The 21,868-nt window shown below is 34.4% G+C and overlaps 3 protein-coding genes and 1 non-coding gene across 5 annotated transcripts; 2 read left to right on the plus strand and 2 right to left on the minus strand.

The window, feature by feature from the left end:
- Window positions 1-2,836: 2,836 nt before the first annotated feature.
- TRNAM-CAU (transfer RNA methionine (anticodon CAU)) lies at window positions 2,837-2,921 on the plus strand. The gene is given in 2 exon segments: window positions 2,837-2,874; window positions 2,886-2,921. It is a non-coding gene; the product is annotated as a tRNA-Met (tRNA).
- Window positions 2,922-3,043: 122 nt separating this feature from the next.
- Window positions 3,044-5,474, minus strand: LOC107799894 (uncharacterized). The gene is made up of 3 exons (XM_016623023.1): window positions 4,988-5,474; window positions 4,134-4,455; window positions 3,044-3,700 (listed from the first exon to the last, which is right to left on the minus strand). Exons 1-3 carry the CDS (start codon window positions 5,409-5,411, stop codon window positions 3,247-3,249), a joined length of 1,200 nt encoding a protein of 399 aa, XP_016478509.1. The 5' UTR covers window positions 5,412-5,474; the 3' UTR covers window positions 3,044-3,246.
- Window positions 5,475-8,096: 2,622 nt separating this feature from the next.
- Window positions 8,097-15,163, minus strand: LOC107799895 (cyclase-like protein 2). Of its 2 annotated transcripts, none has more exons than XM_016623025.2 (7): window positions 14,339-15,163; window positions 12,194-12,238; window positions 11,817-11,889; window positions 10,797-10,894; window positions 9,879-9,949; window positions 8,614-8,766; window positions 8,097-8,363 (listed from the first exon to the last, which is right to left on the minus strand). In XM_016623025.2, exons 1-6 carry the CDS (start codon window positions 14,754-14,756, stop codon window positions 8,641-8,643), a joined length of 831 nt encoding a protein of 276 aa, XP_016478511.1. In that variant the 5' UTR covers window positions 14,757-15,163; the 3' UTR covers window positions 8,097-8,363; window positions 8,614-8,640. The 2 variants fall into 2 exon arrangements, with proteins under 2 accessions (XP_016478511.1, XP_016478510.1); XM_016623024.2 differs by lacking the exon at window positions 14,339-15,163 and adding an exon at window positions 13,275-14,038.
- A 2,684-nt stretch (window positions 15,164-17,847) lies between these two features.
- LOC142173581 (uncharacterized) lies at window positions 17,848-18,345 on the plus strand. The gene has a single exon (XM_075239202.1). It carries the CDS (start codon window positions 17,848-17,850, stop codon window positions 18,343-18,345), a length of 498 nt encoding a protein of 165 aa, XP_075095303.1.
- Window positions 18,346-21,868: the final 3,523 nt, after the last annotated feature.

The following is a 21,868-nucleotide window of genomic DNA, read 5'->3' on the forward strand; positions in this document are numbered from 1 at the left end:
AAGGAGGAGTAGGGTAGTTCAGCAAGAAGTTGCATAAACTATTACCTCATCTTGTGTTTCATAAACCTATCAACTTTTCCTAGTCCCCCTCCACATACCTAATATTCTAGAATTTGTTAAGGTTCTTGTTTCAACTTTTATTCATGACAGTATGACACTTTTGTGATAACACCTCAACATATAATTAAACATACATGATTCAGAATTACAAGCTTTTTCACTTCAATCTTTTTCTTAATCGGCTCTTTTTCCCGCCAACTTAATGGAACTTCTAAAGCTTCAACCTAGTAAAAATCCAATACAACAGAATAAACTTCTAAAAATTAAAGAAAAAGTCACCATAAATTTTCAGTTGAACATAAGAGCCACCAAGTCCAAGCAAGCTCTTATTTTATTTTATAAGCACAAAACTTTCAGCTCTACGTGTATTTTTCTTTTTTCGTCAACAAGTGAGACTCTAGATATCAGAATACGAAAAGTCATAGTAAAATGAAATTAAAACAAAAACACAAAATAGTTGAAAAGGAATTAAAAAATTAAATATAAATAACTTATTAGATAGGATAATCTTTAAAATACACAAAAAAATGATTACCAACATAATAAAATGATCTTTTAGGAGTAATTTACTGTTGAAATACTCCATCGAAAAAGTTTAACTTTTCCCAAGTATCACTCTTCTACGACATTAAATAAGATTGAGGGAAATCTCAAAATACAATAAGATGAACATATGACCTACTTTTGAGAATATAACATAATGCATCTGACACTACAGAGACAAAAACATTGCAGCTACAAGCTAGTAGCCATTCCTTGAAGAACTTGAGAAGAGAACCTTCAGGATAGAGGTTGGAGTATACCCACATTTAATATGGAATTAACTGAGAAGTTTCTTCTAAGAAAATATTTTCTGAAGGAATTTGTCCAATAGAGTTATGAGAAATCAAATATAACATACATTCAATTACTCAATAATAGATTTTCTAACATGGAACAGTAACAGCCTAAAAAAAGGGGATTCATTTTCAGTTAATCACGAAATCACAAATTTAGTAAGTCATGTTTAAAGATAGGTCAAACTATAAGAAGTCATATGTAAGATCTCAAATTTATCAGAGAGTATAGTCGAAAGAAAGGGAAAAAAGGCTTAACCAACTCTTAACCGGAAGCTATAAAAGGCCTTTCAAAACATAACAGAATTAGAACGTCATTGTTACTTGAACATGTAAGCATTTCCAGTCAAATTTACCTTACAATAATTTCATTTTCTATTCAAATTCTCTTCAATGAAAGGCAATAAACAAGTTATTGCCATTAATTGTAGGATAACCTATCCTCTTTGAATAAAAAAAAATCATTCATATCCAAGTTGTGGTGAAAGAAATAACGTAGTAATTTTATGGAGCATCAAATTGTTGCCATTTGCATTCCAGTACTAATATACTACTATTGTAACATCTGGGTTAGCAAAACTCCGTTTCAGTTAGCGAAAAATTTTATTCATGAACGAAAAACATAAACATAGGCTTAGATAATTTTTCAAACTAAGGATTAAAGGAGAAAAATAATAAATTCAAGCTTAACAAATAGATGAAGCATCGAAACAAATCAGATCTTGTCCAGTATGTGTTAATGCCAGTAAATAAACTTCAAAAGAGAGCAAACACTCTCCTTAATTTTGATTATACAGCAAATAACACAAAATCCTAAACCTGAAAGCCTTGTTTCAAGAAACTACCTGGAACAATAGATTTTGCTAGCCTGATTATATGAAATACTGGTGTGTATTTGACATACTTCCCCTACTCTGGTGAATGGTGATCTTCCCCTGCAATTACATATAGCAGAAAGGGAAAAGGTTTAAAACAAAGAGGTGTTAGAGGAAAACTCAAAATTAGCTAATTCAAGATAGAGGAGAGGATTTTAGCGTATATAATCTGAAAAAATCTAACTAAATATGCTATCTATTTTCCACACATCTGAAAGAGTATTCTCTGTAAAAGTGTGAAGATGGAGAATATTTTTTTTTTACGGAAGAAGAAGGAGAATAGGAGTAAAAGCGATGGAAGGGTCGATGTTTCTAGACTGAGGTTTTTGTGCGTTGTGGGCTGTGGGAAAGAAAATATAAAATGTCTGAAATGACGGGTTTGCCCTTGGTCGACCATGATGGCTATTCTATATAATAGAAAAAATAAATAAGAAATACTTTAATATTTTATTATGTTACTTTGTAATTTTGAAAATCAGCACACATGTAATCACATTACTATGCTAAAAATTCAATTTTAATAAGCGGAATTAATAAATGAATAAATAAAAGAATTTAAGAAAAGGTCAACTCTCCTTGGGAGTGTAAACTAGAAATCAGAGTGAAAAATTATTGGGTTAAATATAAGTTAAGTGAACAACTTTTTCCAATGATTTTCGACTTGACTAAACATTCGTTAAAGGAATGAAAATCATCTGGTTGAAATTTTAAGTTGGCGATAGAAATTATAGTATTTAGTACGACATGCCCTAAAATTACAAAAAAAAAAATAAAAAATAAGGAGTTTTGGTTAACGTTAAAGCAATTGGGGTACGTAATATGGTGCCATGCCTATATGGCTATATGTGTTTTTACTACTATTTTTAATCAAATAAATTCTTGTTTTTTAAATTTAAGACAATGGTCAATGGTGATTGTGAAATTTTATATTATAATTTGGATTTACGGAGAATATTTACTCTTTTCTTGCATTAGGAAAACCTCAAGTATGAATTAGTATGTCTGTTGGAATTTACCGAGTGTTTTGAATTGGATTTATTTTGAAATACAATTTGACGACTACATGGGGTGGTGGCGCAGTTGGCTAGCGCGTAGGTCTCATAGCTTCTGAGTTATCCTGAGGTCGAGAGTTCGAGCCTCTCTCACCCCATAATTCTTTTTCTCTTCATACTTTGTTAATTTCCATGAATTAATTAGAATACAACCTTTCGAAATAAAAACAGTGATCGTACTTGAGGATGAATTTTGATACAATATCATTCTTTGCTCATTTCCATGAATTAATTAGAATACAACTTTCGAAGAGACAAATAATGATTTTGTTTGAGAAAAAATTATTACAATATAATTCTTTTTCGCCCAACTTAATATTTTTCCATTGAACAATAGTTCTTGTTACATTCCCATGCTTTCTAACCTTATTCTCTATTGAAATCTTTATTCAGTTATTAGCAACAATGTCCAATCAAGAAACTCTAGCGTTTGCAAACAACTCCACGTCCATAAATTCCACTGTTGCACCTCAAGCTAGGCAGCTCCAAATTCACCATATCTTCATTCCTAGATTCTTCTGCTTGAAACTTAGCAACAGAGCAATCAGCTTCAAAAAGTCCTGAAGCTGCGAAGTCTTTGTCACCTCCCATTACAGGCATCAAAGCACCCATTTTAACTCTGCTCACGTAGTTCCTTCTATAAGTTTGGCCCAAAACACCACTAACTTCATCACTGAGTGATAAAAACTTGAATCCAAGCTCAAGATGAGCAAAGCAATCGTCTTGTTTTATGCCATAGTTATGAACTTTGGATTCTTTCTCTGTAATTGGCACCACCTTGGCTGTAATCTTGAAAATGTTTTCAACTTCGATCACAACTTCGTTGGTGCTGCTGGTTCGAGTAATAGAGGCTGTTGGTCCAGTTTCTGACTCCCACCTGTCGAGATATAAGATAATTTAGTAATTAAAAAATGTATTTTTCAATTCAATATGATATCAGATCCCACAAGAGGTGTTGGATTAAAATCTCAAAAATTAAAAAATACTACTACCATTCATTTACACCAGGTGACCACTTTTGTTTTCTTGTAGTTAGAAGTTTGCCACTTTTTAAAAAAATTAGACTCGTAGTCTTAACTTTAGTTTTGAATATTAAACATCATACCAGATGGTCATTTTCGAACTTTAAACCACCGGTAAGTTTTTTTTAAAAAAATAAAAATAAAACTGGCTACCTTCTAAATACAAGGCCACTAAAGTAAATATTTCTGCAAATCAGTTAAAAAACATTTACGTGCTTGATTCATGAAAGAAAAACAGATCCATGCAAATAAGAAGACGTATTGAGGTATAATATAATCAAACGCTACCTTGCTCCTTCGTTGTCGGGAAGAACAATAGTTTGATCATCAAAGATGAGGAAGAGACGATCATTGGCATTATCCCATGTTGCTGTCTTAAGTGCCCCAACAGAAATCTTGTGAGTACCATAAAGGATACCAATGGATTGAACCCAAGTAAAGTCTCTTTTCATATTCTCATTTCGTTTTCCTATGAAGTGAGCATTGATGTGGAGGTTAGAATCTGAGACCAGGCAAAAATCTTTGTCCTTCTTGCCGTGGAAGTAGAAAGTAATTCCATCTGCTCCAATGAAACGTGGATCTTGGCAAACTGCTCCTGGAGTGTCACAACCTGTTTTTCCAATTAGTTAAAACATCTTGTAATCCAATATTTAGCCAAGCGAAGAACAACAAATATATATATTGAAAGAAGAGTTTAGGTTATGTGAACTAATAATGTAAAATATTTACATAATTAGGGCACTTGTAGATAACTTTCTATCGTAAGCATTAATTAGTAACCTGAATAAATGATAACTAATAACTTGCTTTGGTAAGTTAAATTACATTGATATATAACGTTAATCAATAGAAAAATAATTTAACTTCTATATCACTTAAAATGTTGTCGTCTAAAAAAATAATTACAGGAAAAACAACTAATTACTTCAACAGGTTAATTACATTGATACTATACAAGATTATATTTACTTGTTTTTATAGGGCTGTTTTGGAGGGGAAGGACAAAGGTAGCGGAAATTGAACTCACGCCAATTACTTAATTATGTCAAATATTATTTATATTGTCAGTGTATATAACGGTTAAACCCGTATAAAAAAGATACAGTGTACTGTGAAAGTATATATGGAGTAGATAAACTTACTGCAAACAGGTTTGCAAGACACACAATCAACTTGACATGTACCAGGGCAAGTACTAGGGCATGTATGTTGTTGATTATAACATTTTGGGTAATTCTTGTTCTTGCACTTAACCTTCTTTGGAGATGTAGTTGGACTCGGGGGGGTGTAGGGAGGTGGAGTTGGGCCATCAATGCAAATAGGTTTGCAAGATCGACACTCAGTTATGCAGCCATTGGGACAGAATTTGGGACAAACATGTGGAAGATTTTTGCATTGCTTGATTTCATCATCAGAGCAATGAGAATGGCTCGGATGGTTAGCAATCCCAGGTGGAGTAATTACTGGGCCGCCGGGGGCAGCCGTTAAAGAACTTCCAGGGGCTGTGGCCGTAGCCATTGATACGAGCAATACGAAGAAGAAAATGGCAGATATTGATCGAGCCATTTTCTTTCTTTTGTTGAATATGCAGAGATATTTGGTAAATAATGTGTTGTTGAAATACTTGGAATTGTGTATTTGAGTTGATGGGATTTACATTAGGGACAACACCTTTTTATAGGAGTTTGAGAATGAGAAAAGTGAGCCTATTGTTTCGTGTTATAATGTCAATATTAAGTTATCTTGCACGTGGTTCTTTTATCAAGTCAACGTTTAATATTCTCTATCAAATTCTAGCATATGGCGTCACTTGGCCATAAAGCTGCAAAAATACATTCCTTAAATCTTTTCTTGAACTTTATAGTAGCTTAAAAACATAACCCCTTAAAGATAATATATCTTTTCTGCGAAATAATCAGACAAAGCAATACCCATTCATGAATAGAAAGAAGAAATACGTCTAACTTGTGAAGAACTTAATGAATGGAGAGGTTTGGGGGTGGGGGGATTGGTCCTTTCCTTAGCTTGTCACTTAATCTGGTAATATCAGGAGTTTTACGTAATTTCATTAGTACGTAAAGAACCACATACCTACAACGAATATGGCTGGTCTGATTTTCGCAGGCTCTTAATATAGGAAACACGAGCAAAGTTTGGTAGTAAATTTTATGGATTTAAGTTATATACACTCGATCAATATTATTCATTAAAGTTATGCAATTAATTTTAATTTAAGACCTGATGTGCAAATATTTTTTATAATTTCAGTGCATAGAATTTAAACTTTTGTTTTATTCCTTCACGCAAGCGTCTTTCTTTTTATATATGTAGCTCTAGTTAACAGTAACACCTGTAGTAACGACAATTATTAATTATCATTGTTTTATCTTCTACTTATTGTATGGAAACTACTTTCTATGACGATTACGATAAATTGATAGGAGCATGAAAATAAAAACAATGGTAGTGTATATCAAACTTAAAGTTGACAATTCCTAGTTACGTTACATGGAGGCTAATTAAATTTATCCTCCCTTCACATTTGATGCGGTTTGAGACTTTACTTCTCATGTGATGGTTATTCTATTAAGTCAGACATACATTTAACTTGTGAGTAAGTGGTCATATTACAGTTTGCTTTATTCTTTGAATTCAGCTCTATAATTCATGCTGCATAGCGCAATTATAAAAGCAAAATCAAAATTATAATTCAAAACCAATTACGTATAATTTGAGTGGATTTTCAAATGCATGCCAAAATAGTTTGCTTTATGTTTTGAATTAATTAGTACGTCTAGAAGGCTTATGGGGCTTTGCTATGGATATTCATGATGATTTTGATTTACTTAGAACTTATTTATAGAAAAATAAAATGAAAGGAAAACACATACTAGTTTGGTTCTATGAATTGGTTATGTGCTTGCTTTTCAGGATTTTCAATCAGCAAATTGTGCCTCAATCTCAAACTAATTAATCTCCTCTTGAGAAGTCCATTCCTTATTCAATCCTGCCCTAGGAGGTATATCTAAGCTTTACAAAATCCAATTCCAGTGGAAGACTAATACATTCTACATACTAGATCATTTGTTTATTATGCATATTAAAATTTCTCTAAAATCAAAAGTTCTCTTGTTTGGCAGTTATTAACTTGTATATTATGTTAAACACTGATATATGGCAAACTTGTTTGTGAGAGGCCAATATAGAAAGAAGAGAAGGAGTTAGGGCGTTTGCATATTTTCTCTGTCTCTTTCTCTTTTTTCTCGTATGTATTTGAGTTCGGGGTGATTGATACAAAGGGGGCTTTTTGGTTCTGGTTTTAGCGGAATGTCCTCAAAATTGACAGTATTTAGAAAATGACCCAGGAAGCACACAACTCTTCGGAAGTTTCTCTACCGGATTAAATTGGTCATCGAAATCTACCGGATTATCATACTTTTGCTCTTTAGGATTTCTCTACCGAGTTGATAGAGTTGATGCTATATTTGTTCTATATATCTGTAAAATTATTCATCGGAATCTACCAAATTGGCATACTTTTACTGAGTTATTTTAACTCAAATTTGCAACTTTAATTTGGATCAAACCACCCCAAATCTGCTCCAAATGATCTCAAATTTGAAACAAAGCTTCCAAATATCAACACAAACAATCCTCAATCACCAATTCAGTCGAATAACACCAAATCAAAAAGACCCGCTTTGTCTTCTTCAATACTTTCTAATGTCCAACAATGGAGTTTTAAAATTTTTAAAGTAAATTATCAAAATCTGTGTTTGACTAAAAGTTAAGTACAAATTATCAACATTCAAACGATTTTAACAATAATCGAATATTAACTTTTAGTTTTCATTACCAAACACGAATTTCAAGCTTTAAAAATTAAAGAAGAATGGTATTCAAGTAAAAAATGAGGACATTCTGCCCAGACCACCCGTTTGGGGATCACGCCGTGCTAGTTTCTGTTGAGGTCGTGGATTCGGCACATTTAGTTTTACAACATCCGACTTTGATGAAACCCAAAATTGAGCCCACCAAATGGCCCGTTACAGTTGACCTTTACTTTCAGAATCCATTTTGGCAGGATGAGACAAATAAGATACTTGTGTGCCACAATTAATTTTTGATTCGGTAACACAATTTTAGGAAAAAAGCCTCATGCTAAATCTTTAAAGCAAGCTGGACAAAATTTCCCTTAAGCGCAAGAATTTTAAGGCATGCTGAGTAAAATTTTAAAACACGCAACAGTTATGGTGATCATCAGGAGTTTGCTAGAAAATTTTGCCAAATCACCAGAATTTTTCAGCATTATTGCTGAGATTCTAGTGAGAGTTAGAATTTGTTCTCGTGAATCCATTAAACTAAAACATACTATGAAAATATTATTTGTTCTCGCTACGCGTATCCGGACTAAGCTAATAACATTATAGTCAAAGTGAAAAATTGCACCCCCTACATACTGGAAATTGATCTCCCTTTACAGCAATTTATTTTACTCCTTGCTATCTCCAGTGCTTCCTGCAGCAATTTATCCAAGCAAACAATGAGAAGAGGGTGTACTGGTGCAGCACACAAATAACCAGAAAAAAATGCTAACGAAATTTCGGCCGTGAATATGTGGCAGTTGACTTAGCTAATGGATTCAACAGTCGAATACCAAGATCATATAGAATGTATTACCCATTGAACAAAACAGGATGCAAGGCAACAAGTAATTCATAGAAAAAAGATACTGCATATAAGGTAACATGTTTCAGAAGCACCTTACCGTTTGAATAGGAGACAAAGGAGAGTATTACTTGATCAGTATACATCTAATAGGTGATCCCTCAGCACCAAGCAACCTTAAGGGCAGACAGTGTACATTGTATATGCCAGTTTCTATATCATCCAGCTTCAGCCCTTCAACGAGAATGATTTCCTGGAGCATTTCAAACATCATAAAAATGGAAGGACAATTACTGGCATCAGAAGAAGTAAATGGTCAATAAAGTCACTAATTCTGAATACTATATAGTCTGCTTCAACAAAAGGGAACACAGATAATGCTCAACAATAGTTATCTTTTTTTTTTTCCTGAAGAAAATTAATCCAACTTGCTGTCACTATCTAGAGAACAAAGATCATGTCATGGGTCAACCATCAGACGTTGACATATTTTTCTAAATATATGTTCAACTAACCTCCACTTTAGCTTTCCAATTCAGATTTCATCTTTTCAGTTTCATTAGGCGAAGCTCCCATATAGAAAAATATTAAACATGAATGACATAAAAATTCAGTTTCGCTGCCACCGATTCTATATTTTTTCTTCATAAGGAGAATTTTAGCTAAAGAAGAAAAGGCCAGTACACTTCAGTCTAAAAAATGGACTCAAATAGTTGACAACCCTCTATAACTTCTAGAAGAGTAAGATGCAAATATTCTGTAGTTCCACGGTAGAAGAAGCTAAGACTGTTATTCATCATTATTGCATCCAGCTCATTCATCTAGTATAGAAGACCATGATTGCTCCAACTAGCATCTAATCCAAATCAATGGCAATCTCAAAATTCTGATCAAGTACCAATTAGCAAATAAGATTGAATAATGTTGTTAGGCCCTTCAACATAATGTCAGTTCGACCACAGGTCAGTAAGGCCAACAAATTTTCCGATACAAAAAGTTGAAAAGCTGATCTTAGCATTGAAAACGTGATCGCTCATCTAGAAGGGCAGAGCTTTTAAACCAACATATGCAATGACTTTATGCTGTTCTTTTTCCACTTTTTGACAGTTGACAAGGAGTTGGTCACCTGTCCCCTTAATGCTGAGAGCAACTTGACTATGCAGCACCTTTCTCATGGAACAATGAAACAGTAAACTCGAGCCAAAGAATTAGGCAATTCGCTACGTTGAGTAAAAGCTCAGAATCTTCATTATATACATTTTTAACTCCCCCTCCCCCCATCCTACCCCCCTATTTTGTGATGAATATCAGACTCTAATCATAGGTAACATGAAGGTTCAAGTTAGTCCGAATAAGACTACTTACCCTGCTTTTCAGGAAGACAAGATGGGAAGGAATCAAATCATCAAATGCAGCAACCGACAAGTAATCAATTCCTGAAAAAGAAAAAAAGGAAACAAATGTCAGCTACGAATTCTTCAATCAGTCGATAATCTTGAAGGAAATCAGGAAGTAAATTATCGCTCATTTACTCTAGTTGAACTTCAGCTGTAAAACACAGAAGCCTCTATAATAAGGACAAATCCAAATAGAAATTGAAAAACAATACCCAGGTTCCAAACAATGCTTGGAGTATGGCCAATGAGATTTGTCAGCAGAAGGCAGTAACAGAAAACATAGATGAAGATAACTAAGTTACTTAACCACCAATAATAGACAAATAGGTCGCATTAGTCAGAAATCAGATAATACAAATGTATATTAGATGTGTATTAATTAGATACTCGTTCAAGCATTTAAATGAATTGCCGCATGATGTTCCACTTACTCAAAATATATGGAGTATAAAGTATAGACGATATTTATGCATCATCTATGGTAACTCAAAAAATATATTATTTACAGCAAGGGTAAGTTTACTCCAGCACGGAGCATGCACGGAAGTGCAATCTGAGGAAAGAATTTTAACTATTTACTCTTGATGCCATAATAGAGATGGCAATAATGAGTAGCTGGGATTTTATGCAGAAACCAAAGAAGTAGTAATTGGAGATAGTAGCCATGTCAATCCAGCTTAGACGCGCCAAACGAAAAAGAGGAACCCTTTGACCATAGAGGTGCAATAGCACACAAAGTGCTGTATATAGTTGACCACTACTGTTAACATAAACACCCAGTACACCACAAAATCATTCACCAATTCCAAAAAGAAGGGAAAAACTAAAAGAATTTGCATCCTTCAATAAGATTCTTAAGATATGAATGTGCTACAGCCTATCTTACCAACAAGTTTGATGTCAGTGTTATCCACTAGCCACTGCGCTCCATCCTTCATGAATCCGACATAGCTTGTGTCAAATGCCTTTTTCCACATAAGACGCCTGAAAGTTGAGTTTGCTTAATCAAGAAACAGAGTACGTTATAACTGTTCATCCAAGTCAAGTCATGTAATTTCCATGCAAAGTGTTGCCCCTAAGGGAAATTGACGGTATTGGCCTTCTTTCTTTGGCAATTAGTTGAAATATGACCAATAACTACATAAACAATGAGTGCGTCAAAATAGAGCTCTAAAACAGCATACACCTGCACCCTGCACCCCAAGAAGGGGATGGAGGAAAAGAAAAAGAATCCTAGCCTGTTCAGGTAAGGGAGAAAAGAACCCATGACAAATACTAGATTTCTGAAGGAAGATCTCATTCTTCCCACTACATGACAAACCTTTTACAGGGTTTTCAAGAAATTTATGGAGCAAGAGTTTTACCAAAAAAAGAACAAGAGAAAATGTTAGAAGAATTAGAGACATATATTTTGTACAATCCATCTACATTATGTTAGGCTTCTAAAACTCAAATAAAACGTGTGAAACAACAATTGGTAGCCATACAGATGCTTAGTCTGGAGAAATACTTGATTGATACTACTTGAAATGCTTAGCCTTTCAACAATTTGATCATGATAGTTCCCACTCTCCAGGGTCAAGTGAACATATTGAGAATGTGCTCCAAGTTTCATTATGTTTTGCCATTCATCTATCATTTTTATAATTTGGAAGAGTAATCCAAGATCTACACCCCGTAGAGGCACATTCTCCAAAGTCTAAGAGCAGATTCTGCTACAATTTTGTTGGTTTTGAGCATCCATTTCAGACTTTTACTTTTATTAGAAGTGTGTTTTTTATGACATCTAAAGTCTGAGAAATACATGTGCTTTTTATGACATCTAAAGTCTGAGAAATACATAATTTCAGTGAGCTACAGCAAACATGCAACTTACGCACAGTTTTAAGATACTTCTACAAGTTACCTGTCAGTGTTTAGTGTTCTGAAAAGTACTCGTTTCACTCCCTTGGGGATATGTAAGGATTGCACAACAGCCGCTGAATAAAAGAAACAAAAGTATTATCACAGTTAGCTAATATACATTTGCAAACAGCTCTTTAGTGCCACCCGATTTTCAGTGAGCATTTCTTCCCCATAGTTGTTGCACATCTCATATTCTATGCAAGGTAAAGACAGGAAGATTTTTAGCTCAACAATGTCTAGTCAACTGATTATATTAATATATACAGGAAAATTGAGAAACAAATGATGTAAGACAATAAGCTGGAAATTGATCCAAAAATTAATAGGAGAGTTTATCATCCTAGAGACATTTAGCATGACAGGGGAGGGGAGATTTACCAGTTAAGTTCTTGTCTCTTGGAACATCAACTACCAATGCAGGACCTGTTAAAGCAAGTGAAGGACGTCATCATTAGTGCATGAAAATGGGTAACATTGCCTGTAAAAAGATAAAACACTAAACACGCCTGTTAAGATGAAAAACAATTGACAGTATGTAAAAGGTGATGATTCAAATTTAAAAAGAAAAAATAGACAGGAAGCTGTACGCTGAAAAAGAAATAGAATCTAGATCAATGATCAACCATTAAAAGAACCAGAACCAGTCATAGCGAAAACAAAACATTAAGGATCTTTGTAGGAGGTATCCTTCCAATGAAGAAGACAACAACAGGGAAATTCCATTATTCTATGAAAAACATTAAAAACGATATCATGCCAATGTACCTCTGATGAATGGATCAACGTAAATATTACCAGAGAAAAATGCATCAAATTTGAATACATATGCATTGTTAAACAAGAAACACAAAAGTAATAACTGTATCAGACGAAGAACCAAGACAATTACATGTATTGACATCCATAAAGAGCTAATATATGTAGCAGTAATACTAAACTCCCCTTTCTTCTCTTTTTCCCCTTTTTTCCGTAATGACTTGTTACGTTTCAAGTGAGGTTAAAATGTTTACTAGCTTTTTCTTTTTTAATTTGATAAGTAACAAAATGTTTTCCAGTTACAAAATGGGCATATACAGCTGCTCTTGGGCATCTGGGAGGATATCAATATCTTAGACTCTAGAATCACAATCATAAAATCTTTATTGAGCGAGGATAAAACATGCTAGTTAAGACTGAAAATAGATTTCAAAAGAATTGATTCACAAAATTTCTAATTCTTAGACTAGGTCTCAACTGTTTTCAGTGATTTGATTTTTTAAGACCTAAATCTCCAGACTCCAATAGCACAACAATTCGAAAGAGCAAGTAAAATTCACAGTCACTACCGTGTTTTGAGTTAATCAGAGCCATCAGTTATTGAAATTAGGAACAAGATTGATCATCTTTCTTAAGCGCAAGAGTAATCATATAACTAGTAGTTCTTAATGCCGGCTGAAGGTAGAATTTCCTGGGTTAATACCGTTGAGAACTCTAAGGTCAAGGGAATCAACATCAAACCCTGCATCATAATATTCAGCATACATATGTCCTGGTGCATCAACATGAGTGCCAGCATGAACACCTAATCTCAATTCCGAAAAGTTGTAATCAGAGCCATTCTTCATGCTGGACAAAAGAGTGAGAAACTGTCCAACTCCTTCATCAGAATCCCCCACAGGAGTATTAGGATTGAACTGGTGTGTGATATCAAAAATTTGTCCATCTTCATACACCTCTCTCCTCAAAGGTCTCAAATCATCATTAGATCCAACACAAGAACCCGATTCATCACCGTATCCAGTTGGGTATGCATCATTAGATGGTGAAAAGGCAACGGATACTGTACTTACAGCCAGCAACTCAGCTAATACTAGCAACTTACACACAGCCCTCATCTTACTTTCCGAAAAAGGCATGAACTTTGGCAACGGAAATTAGAAAGCTCAAAGTTACGACTCCACCAATATGGTAGATGTAGCAGTTGTGAGATTTTGATTTGTACGCATTGAGTTCTCTTCAAGACGAGTATTTTATTCTTGTAAGTAAATCGTGGCCAATATTAAAACACTACTTTGGAGGCCTCAAAAGATACATCTGACAATTGAGTCCCTGCAAGTATATAATAAGTACAAGTTGCACCCATCACATCAATCTCCAAAAGGAGCTCACGAAAAAACAAAGTTTTCAAACGTTACAACCCTCTGCAAATAAACAGTGGCCAAGAGTAACATGCCCAATGTCGCTTTCCAAATTCATCAAACACGTAACCCATCAAAAAAAAAATCAACCCATCAATATAAATGTACCTCAAATTGACCGTTACTAGACTCCAAAAACATAAACTCAATTTCGTGCATGAAATAACAGTGCAAATTATAAGTTTTATACACTTGACAATATAAAAATTTAACTTATAGAGTTACTAAAGAGATAATTGCAAATAACGGAGCAAAAAAATCCTAATCTAATACTAGTGTGTACTAATTATGTGTAATATGCAAGTATTAGAGGAGAAAAATTAAAGGGATGGAGATTGATAGTTACCGTTGAGAACTTCGAGGTCGAGAGTGTCGATATCAAAGCCGGCATCGAAATAATGTTCGTAGACATGACCAGGAGCATCAATATGAGTGCCGGTGTGAGTCGGAAGTTTCATCTCGGAGTTATTAGCAAGAGACCCATTCTTCATGCTGTTTGGTAGCCACAGGAATTGGCCAAGCCCATCTTCTAAGCCCCACGACGGCATATCAGGGCTTAATCGGTGAGTGATATCGAAAATCCGGCCGTCTCCGTAAACTTCACGGCGGACTGGAATTAGGTCATCGGAACCAGTAGATTGACAGGAAGTTGCACTATCAATGCCATAGGGTGAGGGATAAGCTGAATCGGCGAGGGAAACAATCGGATTGAGAATTACTTGTGAAAGAGTGATTAGTAGAAGCAGGGAAGTAGGGACCACCATCTCGTCGGCGGATCAATGAATGGTCACCGGAATTTGAGATTTTTGACGGAGGAAGAAGACTGTATTTGTGTCAGCTTATTATTTATAGCTTTGGTTAGCGAAGTCGACGTGTAAAACAAAATGGGTAAAAACTAAAAAGATGATGATTATATAACACTTTTCAATCGGATAAAAGTTCCGATTTGGGGGGGGTTTAATTTGAAACCAATTCTATTGTCTAAAGGAATGGATAGTAGTTTACACTCAAACTGAAGTATTAAGCGGATAGTGTTTCAGTGGGAAGTAAACACTGTGATTGGATTTTCCAATCAGATTAGAGTTTTCTTTGCATTAGAAGTAAGGAGTTAGGACAAAAGCTTATGAAAACTCGTTACGGATAATAAAAGACCATCACTTCCTATTGGAGTGTATAACACAAAATGACAGCGATTACACTAACAAAGAAATTGCACTTAAGGCACATTACGGTAGGAAAAGAACGTGAGACTTGTGAGGAAGTGCAGGGATAATCATTTTCAAGTATGTTATTTAGAGATTAATCAGTATTTATTTTATTCTGAAATTTTAAATTAAAAATCTCAACTTAAGGACAACTCAATATATTTTTGTCCTGAAAAATTAAAATAAATTCAGGACGCACTACCTAATTTCTAAATAACAGCCCTGTAGAATAGCTAACTGGTGTCATTTCTAAGAGCCTTATGGTGGTCAAACTCTAACATGGGCCAGGCCCATCCACAATCAACGACAAGTCCAGCCGAAGAAAGTCTATTTTCACCTAGGCGAAGTTCCACTATTGGATTCTACAAAGCGTTCCAGTTGATTTACAAGAATGGGCTTTGAAAGTAGGTCATGTTGATTTTTATACCCCACTTGCCCCATGAATAGAAATTTAAATTTAACATGTATTGCATGTCGCTCGCACTATGGGCAAAACTTTTAATTTTTAATCTAGAAAGTTTGTCTTGGGTCAAGCGGGGTCATAAAATCAAAACCATCCATTTTCAAGGTCATCAGATGTAACATCCTAAAGTGTTCCCAGTTTGACTTCATTTACATTAAGCAATATATCATCTATAATGAGTTACAGATTATGTAAAACAATACAACTATGTAAGGTTGATCAACTAATTATTGTTCGCTTGTAAAAAATGGCAAAATACATAAAGACCCCATTAAACTTGTTCAAAAAACAGTTTTGAACACTTTAACTAAACGGGTATTCTTTTACCCTCTAAACACATTGTAAGTGAATTTTGTTCCACCCTCCATGACCTCAGACCAGTTAAAGACTAGCGTGTGTGAGCCACGCTCTTTCTGGTGATGCCACGTCATAAATGAACTCAAACCTTTTAATGATCTGGTCCATTACTTAAAAACTCACCCGATTAAAATACCCGACCCACTATCTTTTATTTTTTACCCTAGGCTGAATTACCTAACCTCATTTCTCTCTAAATAAAATGAGAAAAGGGCTGATGAAGTCAAAACCTAGTGTCGATTTTCCCCCAAATCTCGTCGATTAGAGTGTAGATACTGAAGATCGTTGGCTTCTCTTGTAGGTTCTTCTTATTTTCTTCAATCTCTTGAAGATTTTGAAGTGTAAAAAAATATTTACGGACATTTTTCTTGTTTACTCATTTCAATTCGAATAATTGGCTTTTGAGCTCGTTATACTGAGGATGTTCCATGGAGGTCAGTTACAACAGTATCCTATCAACTACGAAGGAGGTATTATGACAGAGTACGTTGATATTGATGTTGACAGATTCTCGTATTTTGAGTTTGTAGACTATGTAAAAGAAAATGGGCATAATTGTGAAACATGTGACATTTATGTGAGACCACATAATTTTAGCACTTTGGTAAAATATTTAACTGATAGGGATATTATGGGTATTGTGCCTCTATAAAAAAAAATGGGGATATATTTAAAGTGTATGTGTCCCACTCTGTTGATGAAGCATTAGTGGTCCCTCCAGTTATTGAATATGTAAGCCATGTGTGTGGGGAGTCTTGTGTGTCTTTTGATAAATGGATAAATCAAAGTGTTGGGGGCAGTGAAGGTGTAGGGTTTGAAAAACCACAAAATAGTGTCCTTGTTGCTGATAATGTGCCTGGTGGGGATGAGGGTGGTCCTTCTAATCTTGATGATACTCCATTAGTTGAAACTGATGTAGAAAGTAATGACCATAGTACAGATTCAGAAATTGAAGAGTTGTTTGAGAAAGGGGAAGAAGAATATGGTAGTGATATTGATGAGGAGTATAGGAATTTAAGAGAAGAGAGGAAAGAAGTGCATAGAAGGAAGAGAAATAGAAAGAGGGTCAAACTAGACATGCCAAGTTAGGTAAAAAAATATCCAGATGTAAGATATGATGAATATGTATCTAGGAAGAAGACATCTTTAGAGGGTAAGATTGATAGAGATGAGTCATACTATCCCTCAAATGAAGCTGCTAGTATTGAAACAGATCCTGATGAAACTGCTTATGATGAAGGTGAAGATGAAGTCCAACAGCCAGTAAGAGCAAGAAGAAAGCAACAAAATAGGGTTATCTTTGATCCTAGTTGTATGTTAATTGTTTAGAAAACTGGACTTTCTTTTGAGAGTGTTAGACAGTTTAGAGAATCACTTACTAAATATGCAGTTGATGAACATGTAGAGTTGGATAAGTATGTTAATGAACTAACAAGGGTGAGGGTAAAGTGTTGTAGGGACTTGACAAAGCAACCAGTGAGATCTTCCCACAGGCAGAACATAGGGTGTGTGCCAGACACATCCTATCAAACAGGTCAAAAAAATGGAGAGGCATTGAGAGAAGGAACTGTTTTTGGAGATGTGCTAGGTCAACTTATGAATAAGAGTTAAAGAAAAATCTTGATCACATGGAGAAACTAGGAGATAAAATAGTTGAGGGCCTGCTATACTAACAAAGAGAGGTGGTGCAAGGTGTATTTCAGCAATTGTGATAGTGTTGACAATAATATGGCTGAAACTTTCAATTCTTGGATATTGGGGCCAAGGCACAAGACAATCATCACAATGCATTAAGAGATTAGGGTGAAGATGTTGATAAGAATAGCACAAATGAGGGGTTTTTGTGATACTTGGATCAGTGACATTTCTCCAATGGAACTGAAGGTGTTGCAGGAGAACACAACAAAATCAATGAAATGTGTGGTGCGCTGGAATGGTCAATATGGTTATGAAGTGAAGGAAGAACACACCAGTAAGCATATAGTGAATCTGAACATGCTAATCTGCACTTGTAGAGCTTGGATGCTGAAGGGTATACCATGTGCTCATGTTGTAGCTGCCATCCATTTCAAGAAATTGGAGCCAGTTAACTATATTGCATATTGGTACCATAGGGAGACTTATATGAAAACCTACAGTCACTTCCTTCAGCCTGTAAAAAATATGGAGATGTGGCCACAATCACAAAACCCTTCAGTTATACCACCAGAAGTAAGACTAATGCCTGGCAGGCCCAAGAAAGTGAGAATGAAGGAACCAACTGAAAAACAAAACAGGAAAGCTTTCCAAAAGAGGTACCCAGATGACCTGCAGCAACTGTTATGCTAAAGGCCATAACAAGAAAAATTATCACAAGGCTACACAAGGTACTGCAAGATCAACTGGTGGTAAAAAGTCATCAGGTTCTTCATCAACACCTTCAGTTCAAAGTGTACCAAAAATAGGAACATGAAGAGGAAGAGAAAGACCAAGAGGTTCAACAAAACAGGTAATTATTCTGAAGCTACTTCTATAGACTGCATATTTGTAGGTCTGTTTTATGTTTAACCTCTTAATAATTTACATTTTTTATAGGATATTGCTACTGGTATAGGAAGAGGGACACCCTATAAAAGGCCAAGAATGATTGGTATAGGAATTCTGCAAACAAAAAGTGGAGCTTCCATCTATAATGTAAGCATATAATGTCAACTGTAACTATGAACTCATTTTGATCAAACTTTGATGTAAAATAACTACGTTTGTTTATGTGAATATAGCCTGGAATGTCAGCTGTGTCTATGACTCTGCAGTAATGACTAGAGATATTATACATAAACCAAGAACAAATGTGAAATGGAAAGGTAAAGAAGTTATCACCTCAAGGAATCTTCAACATATTCAAGCTAAGAAAAGAATGGAGACAAGATCAAAGACATATGAAAGAGTTCGTTTGAGCCAAACAAGTTCATTAGCACAATCAACTATCCAGTAGATATTAGAACTTTAATGTTTTTGTTTGCCTTTTGGCAGTAGGTATATGTAAAGACAATATGAATTTCCATTTTGGTATGTAACTATATTCAGCAATAACTGAAAGTTTTTAAGTCTATGGTATTATTTGCAGCAATGACTGTTGATTTGTAGGTCTATTACTGGAAATGATATGCAGCAATGACTGCAATTTTGTTAAGTTAATTTTTGTGTTATTCTGTTTAAGTCTATTTATCGGCAATATGCAGCAGTTACTGCAGATTTGTAGGTATGTTTATTGGAAATGATATGCATCAATGACTGCAATTTTGTTAAGTCAGTTTTTATGTTTTTCTGTTTAAGTCTGCTGCAAAGTGGTTAATCTTTTTTCTGCATAAATATGCTGCTAATATACAGCAGTGACTGCAAAATTGTTGATATATTTTTCTGCATAATTATGCTGTTAATATGCAACAGTGACTGCAGATTTCTAAGTCAATATAAAGTCTGCATTTGTAACAGACATATTGCCAATTTTCACAACACAAACTATATGAACAAGGTGCATTATATTACAATAAAAGTTACACCAAACTTTTACAAAATATGTTGTAATTTTGTTAAGCAACACTAAAGATACTACTGCCACAACTGATCATAAGGCAACTTCATTGAATGATTATTCACATATACTAGATGAAACCAATACCTTATAGCTATAACACATTCACACAACACAAAAAACTAAAGTACTTTCTCCCTAATCTTGGACTTAACCAAACTGATCCTCCACTTCTTCTCCCTTCCTTTCATCTTCTCAATCTCTCCCTCCAACTTCTCTAATTGCATCTCTATTTTCCTTTCCAATTATTTTTTTCCCTAGGCTTCTCAACACTTTCATACACTTTCAATGCACTTTCAAGTTCACCAAAATTTTTTTACCAGTTTAGGAATAACAAATTTCGATCTTGGATCAATTTCTGCATCTCTCTAACGCCAAAAATCATAAGATCCTGGACCCTACAATGATGAAACACAAGAAATTAATTATAGGTCAATCAGTGAAAGCTTCAACCAATTTACAAAAATTAAACTTACGCTATAGTATGGACACACCTAATATCTTCTACCTGGGTTCCGAGGGGTCCAAACAATCATTATCGGCAGCACATAACCATGGTTGCAACACACTTCTTCATTCAACTCAGGATCATCATCTTCCATACAAAGCCTAGCCAAGTTAGTTGACTGCATTGTCGACTAAGTCCTAAAATCCGATGAACTCCTCAAATAAGAAGAAATTTGAAACACTCAATAAGCCCTAAAATCAGATGAACCAAAAGATTATAGAGAAGAATAAGGCTTAGATTCAGATAAAAGGATTCGAAATTGTAGGTCTTAGCCAAAATTTGTGAGTAATTGAAGGAGAGGAGATTTAGGGTTCTTGAAGAAGAGAAGAATAATTGGATCGGATAATTGGAGATTTTACCGTTGGGTCTCCTTGTTTTATAATAATTTTTCTTTATTTTTTAAATTCATTTTATCCATTAATTTTAGTATAAAACGCGCTCACAAATCAAATATTTCCACGCGCTGGGTCTGGGGTCATGGAGGGTGGAACAAAATTCACTTGCAATGTGTTTAGGGGGGTAAAAGAATACCCGTTTAGTTAAAGTGTTCAAATCTATTTTTTGGACAAGTTTAATGGGATCTTTATGTATTTTACCTAAAAATACAAGAGTTTCAATCAAGTATTTGAAATTTTTAATATTTTACCGGTAAAATTTACAATTCACTACTCCAGATCATTTTTAACCAACAGTTTTAGAATTTCTTAATATACCTATAAAAAATTAAAAATATTGTAACAGAAAAACAACGACTAGATTAATAAGACATTAAAAAGACATAATAAAATGAAGTACTTTTTAAATATAATAATAACAGATAAAAGTAATCAAATCCAATACGTCTTTAACTCTTCATGAGACTCAGCATGACTTCTTTAAAAATGCTTACAAATACAAATACAAACAGATCCTTTCATCTGCCTAATTCTTTATTTTATCTATTCGTTTTCTTTAAAGTGGTAAAAAAGTGTATAAAGATAAGTTGCAATGATTGTTACTTTCCACCAATTTAATCCATATTGACTAATCTCAATTCTCAAATTTTGAAAAAGGATCAAGATTTGTTGGAAACTAAACCAAGATTAATTAGTATTTTTAAGTTGTCTAGGATTTGATATTTGGTAGTTTATTTAATTCATGTGTAGTTAGGTTTTATTTACTAATTTTATATTGGAATATGTTTTTGGTTTTGTAGTATTATAAATAGGGGTGCTACTACTTATTTTCATGTATAGAGATTCAAGAGTTTATGAGTTGTGAAAAAGTTTCCTAGCACGTTCTCTCCCTAGTTTAATAAATTCCTGTTATATAGTCTTTGTTGAATTTTTTGCTTGTGCCTAAATTATTCTTGGGGTGTTTCAATCCTTCAAATTGATATCAGAGCCTGTGTGAGATTCGGTTAGAGTCGGTGGAGATCCAAATAAAAAATTATGGATACTTTATATTTACATGATTGCCACATTTTCAAATTTAATGGCAAAAATAATTTTGAAGACTCGCATCAATATATGAAATATTTTTTCAATGTAGTTGGTATATGGCCCATAATTGAAATAGGATTTGAGGAACCCCGAGAAGGTACAACATTGAAAGGTGATGCGGCTATGCTGTTACACCATGTGCGTCCCAAGGTGACATAATGAATATGAGAATTTTTATTCATGATTTAAATGATCTTAAAGTCATAATATGGCTATATGTGATGTTTGGATAGAAAATATAAAGTTTGGGAAAAATCGGATTAAAGTTGTGGAAAAACCGACTAAGGA

This window comes from Nicotiana tabacum, chromosome 19 (genome assembly GCF_000715075.1).
Source record: "Nicotiana tabacum cultivar K326 chromosome 19, ASM71507v2, whole genome shotgun sequence".
Taxonomy (NCBI): Eukaryota; Viridiplantae; Streptophyta; class Magnoliopsida; order Solanales; family Solanaceae; genus Nicotiana; species Nicotiana tabacum.

Excerpts from the sequence above, each read along its gene's own strand:
- LOC107799894 (XM_016623023.1), bottom strand. The coding sequence starts at position 5,411 with ATGGCTCGATCAATATCTGCCATTTTCTTCTTCGTATTGCTCGTATCA. Across the intron at positions 4,456-4,987 it reads GTCTTGCAAACCTGTTTGCA|GTTGTGACACTCCAGGAGCA; the intron begins GTAAGTTTATCT and ends TTGGAAAAACAG. Across the intron at positions 3,701-4,133 it reads CCCGACAACGAAGGAGCAAG|GTGGGAGTCAGAAACTGGAC; the intron begins GTAGCGTTTGAT and ends ATATCTCGACAG.
- LOC142173581 (XM_075239202.1), top strand. The coding sequence starts at position 17,848 with ATGAGGGGTTTTTGTGATACTTGGATCAGTGACATTTCTCCAATGGAA.
- LOC107799895 (XM_016623024.2), bottom strand. The coding sequence starts at position 13,710 with ATGCCTTTTTCGGAAAGTAAGATGAGGGCTGTGTGTAAGTTGCTAGTA. Across the intron at positions 12,239-13,274 it reads TGACCTTAGAGTTCTCAACG|GTCCTGCATTGGTAGTTGAT; the intron begins GTATTAACCCAG and ends TTGCTTTAACAG. Across the intron at positions 10,895-11,816 it reads AGAACACTAAACACTGACAG|GCGTCTTATGTGGAAAAAGG; the intron begins GTAACTTGTAGA and ends CTCAACTTTCAG.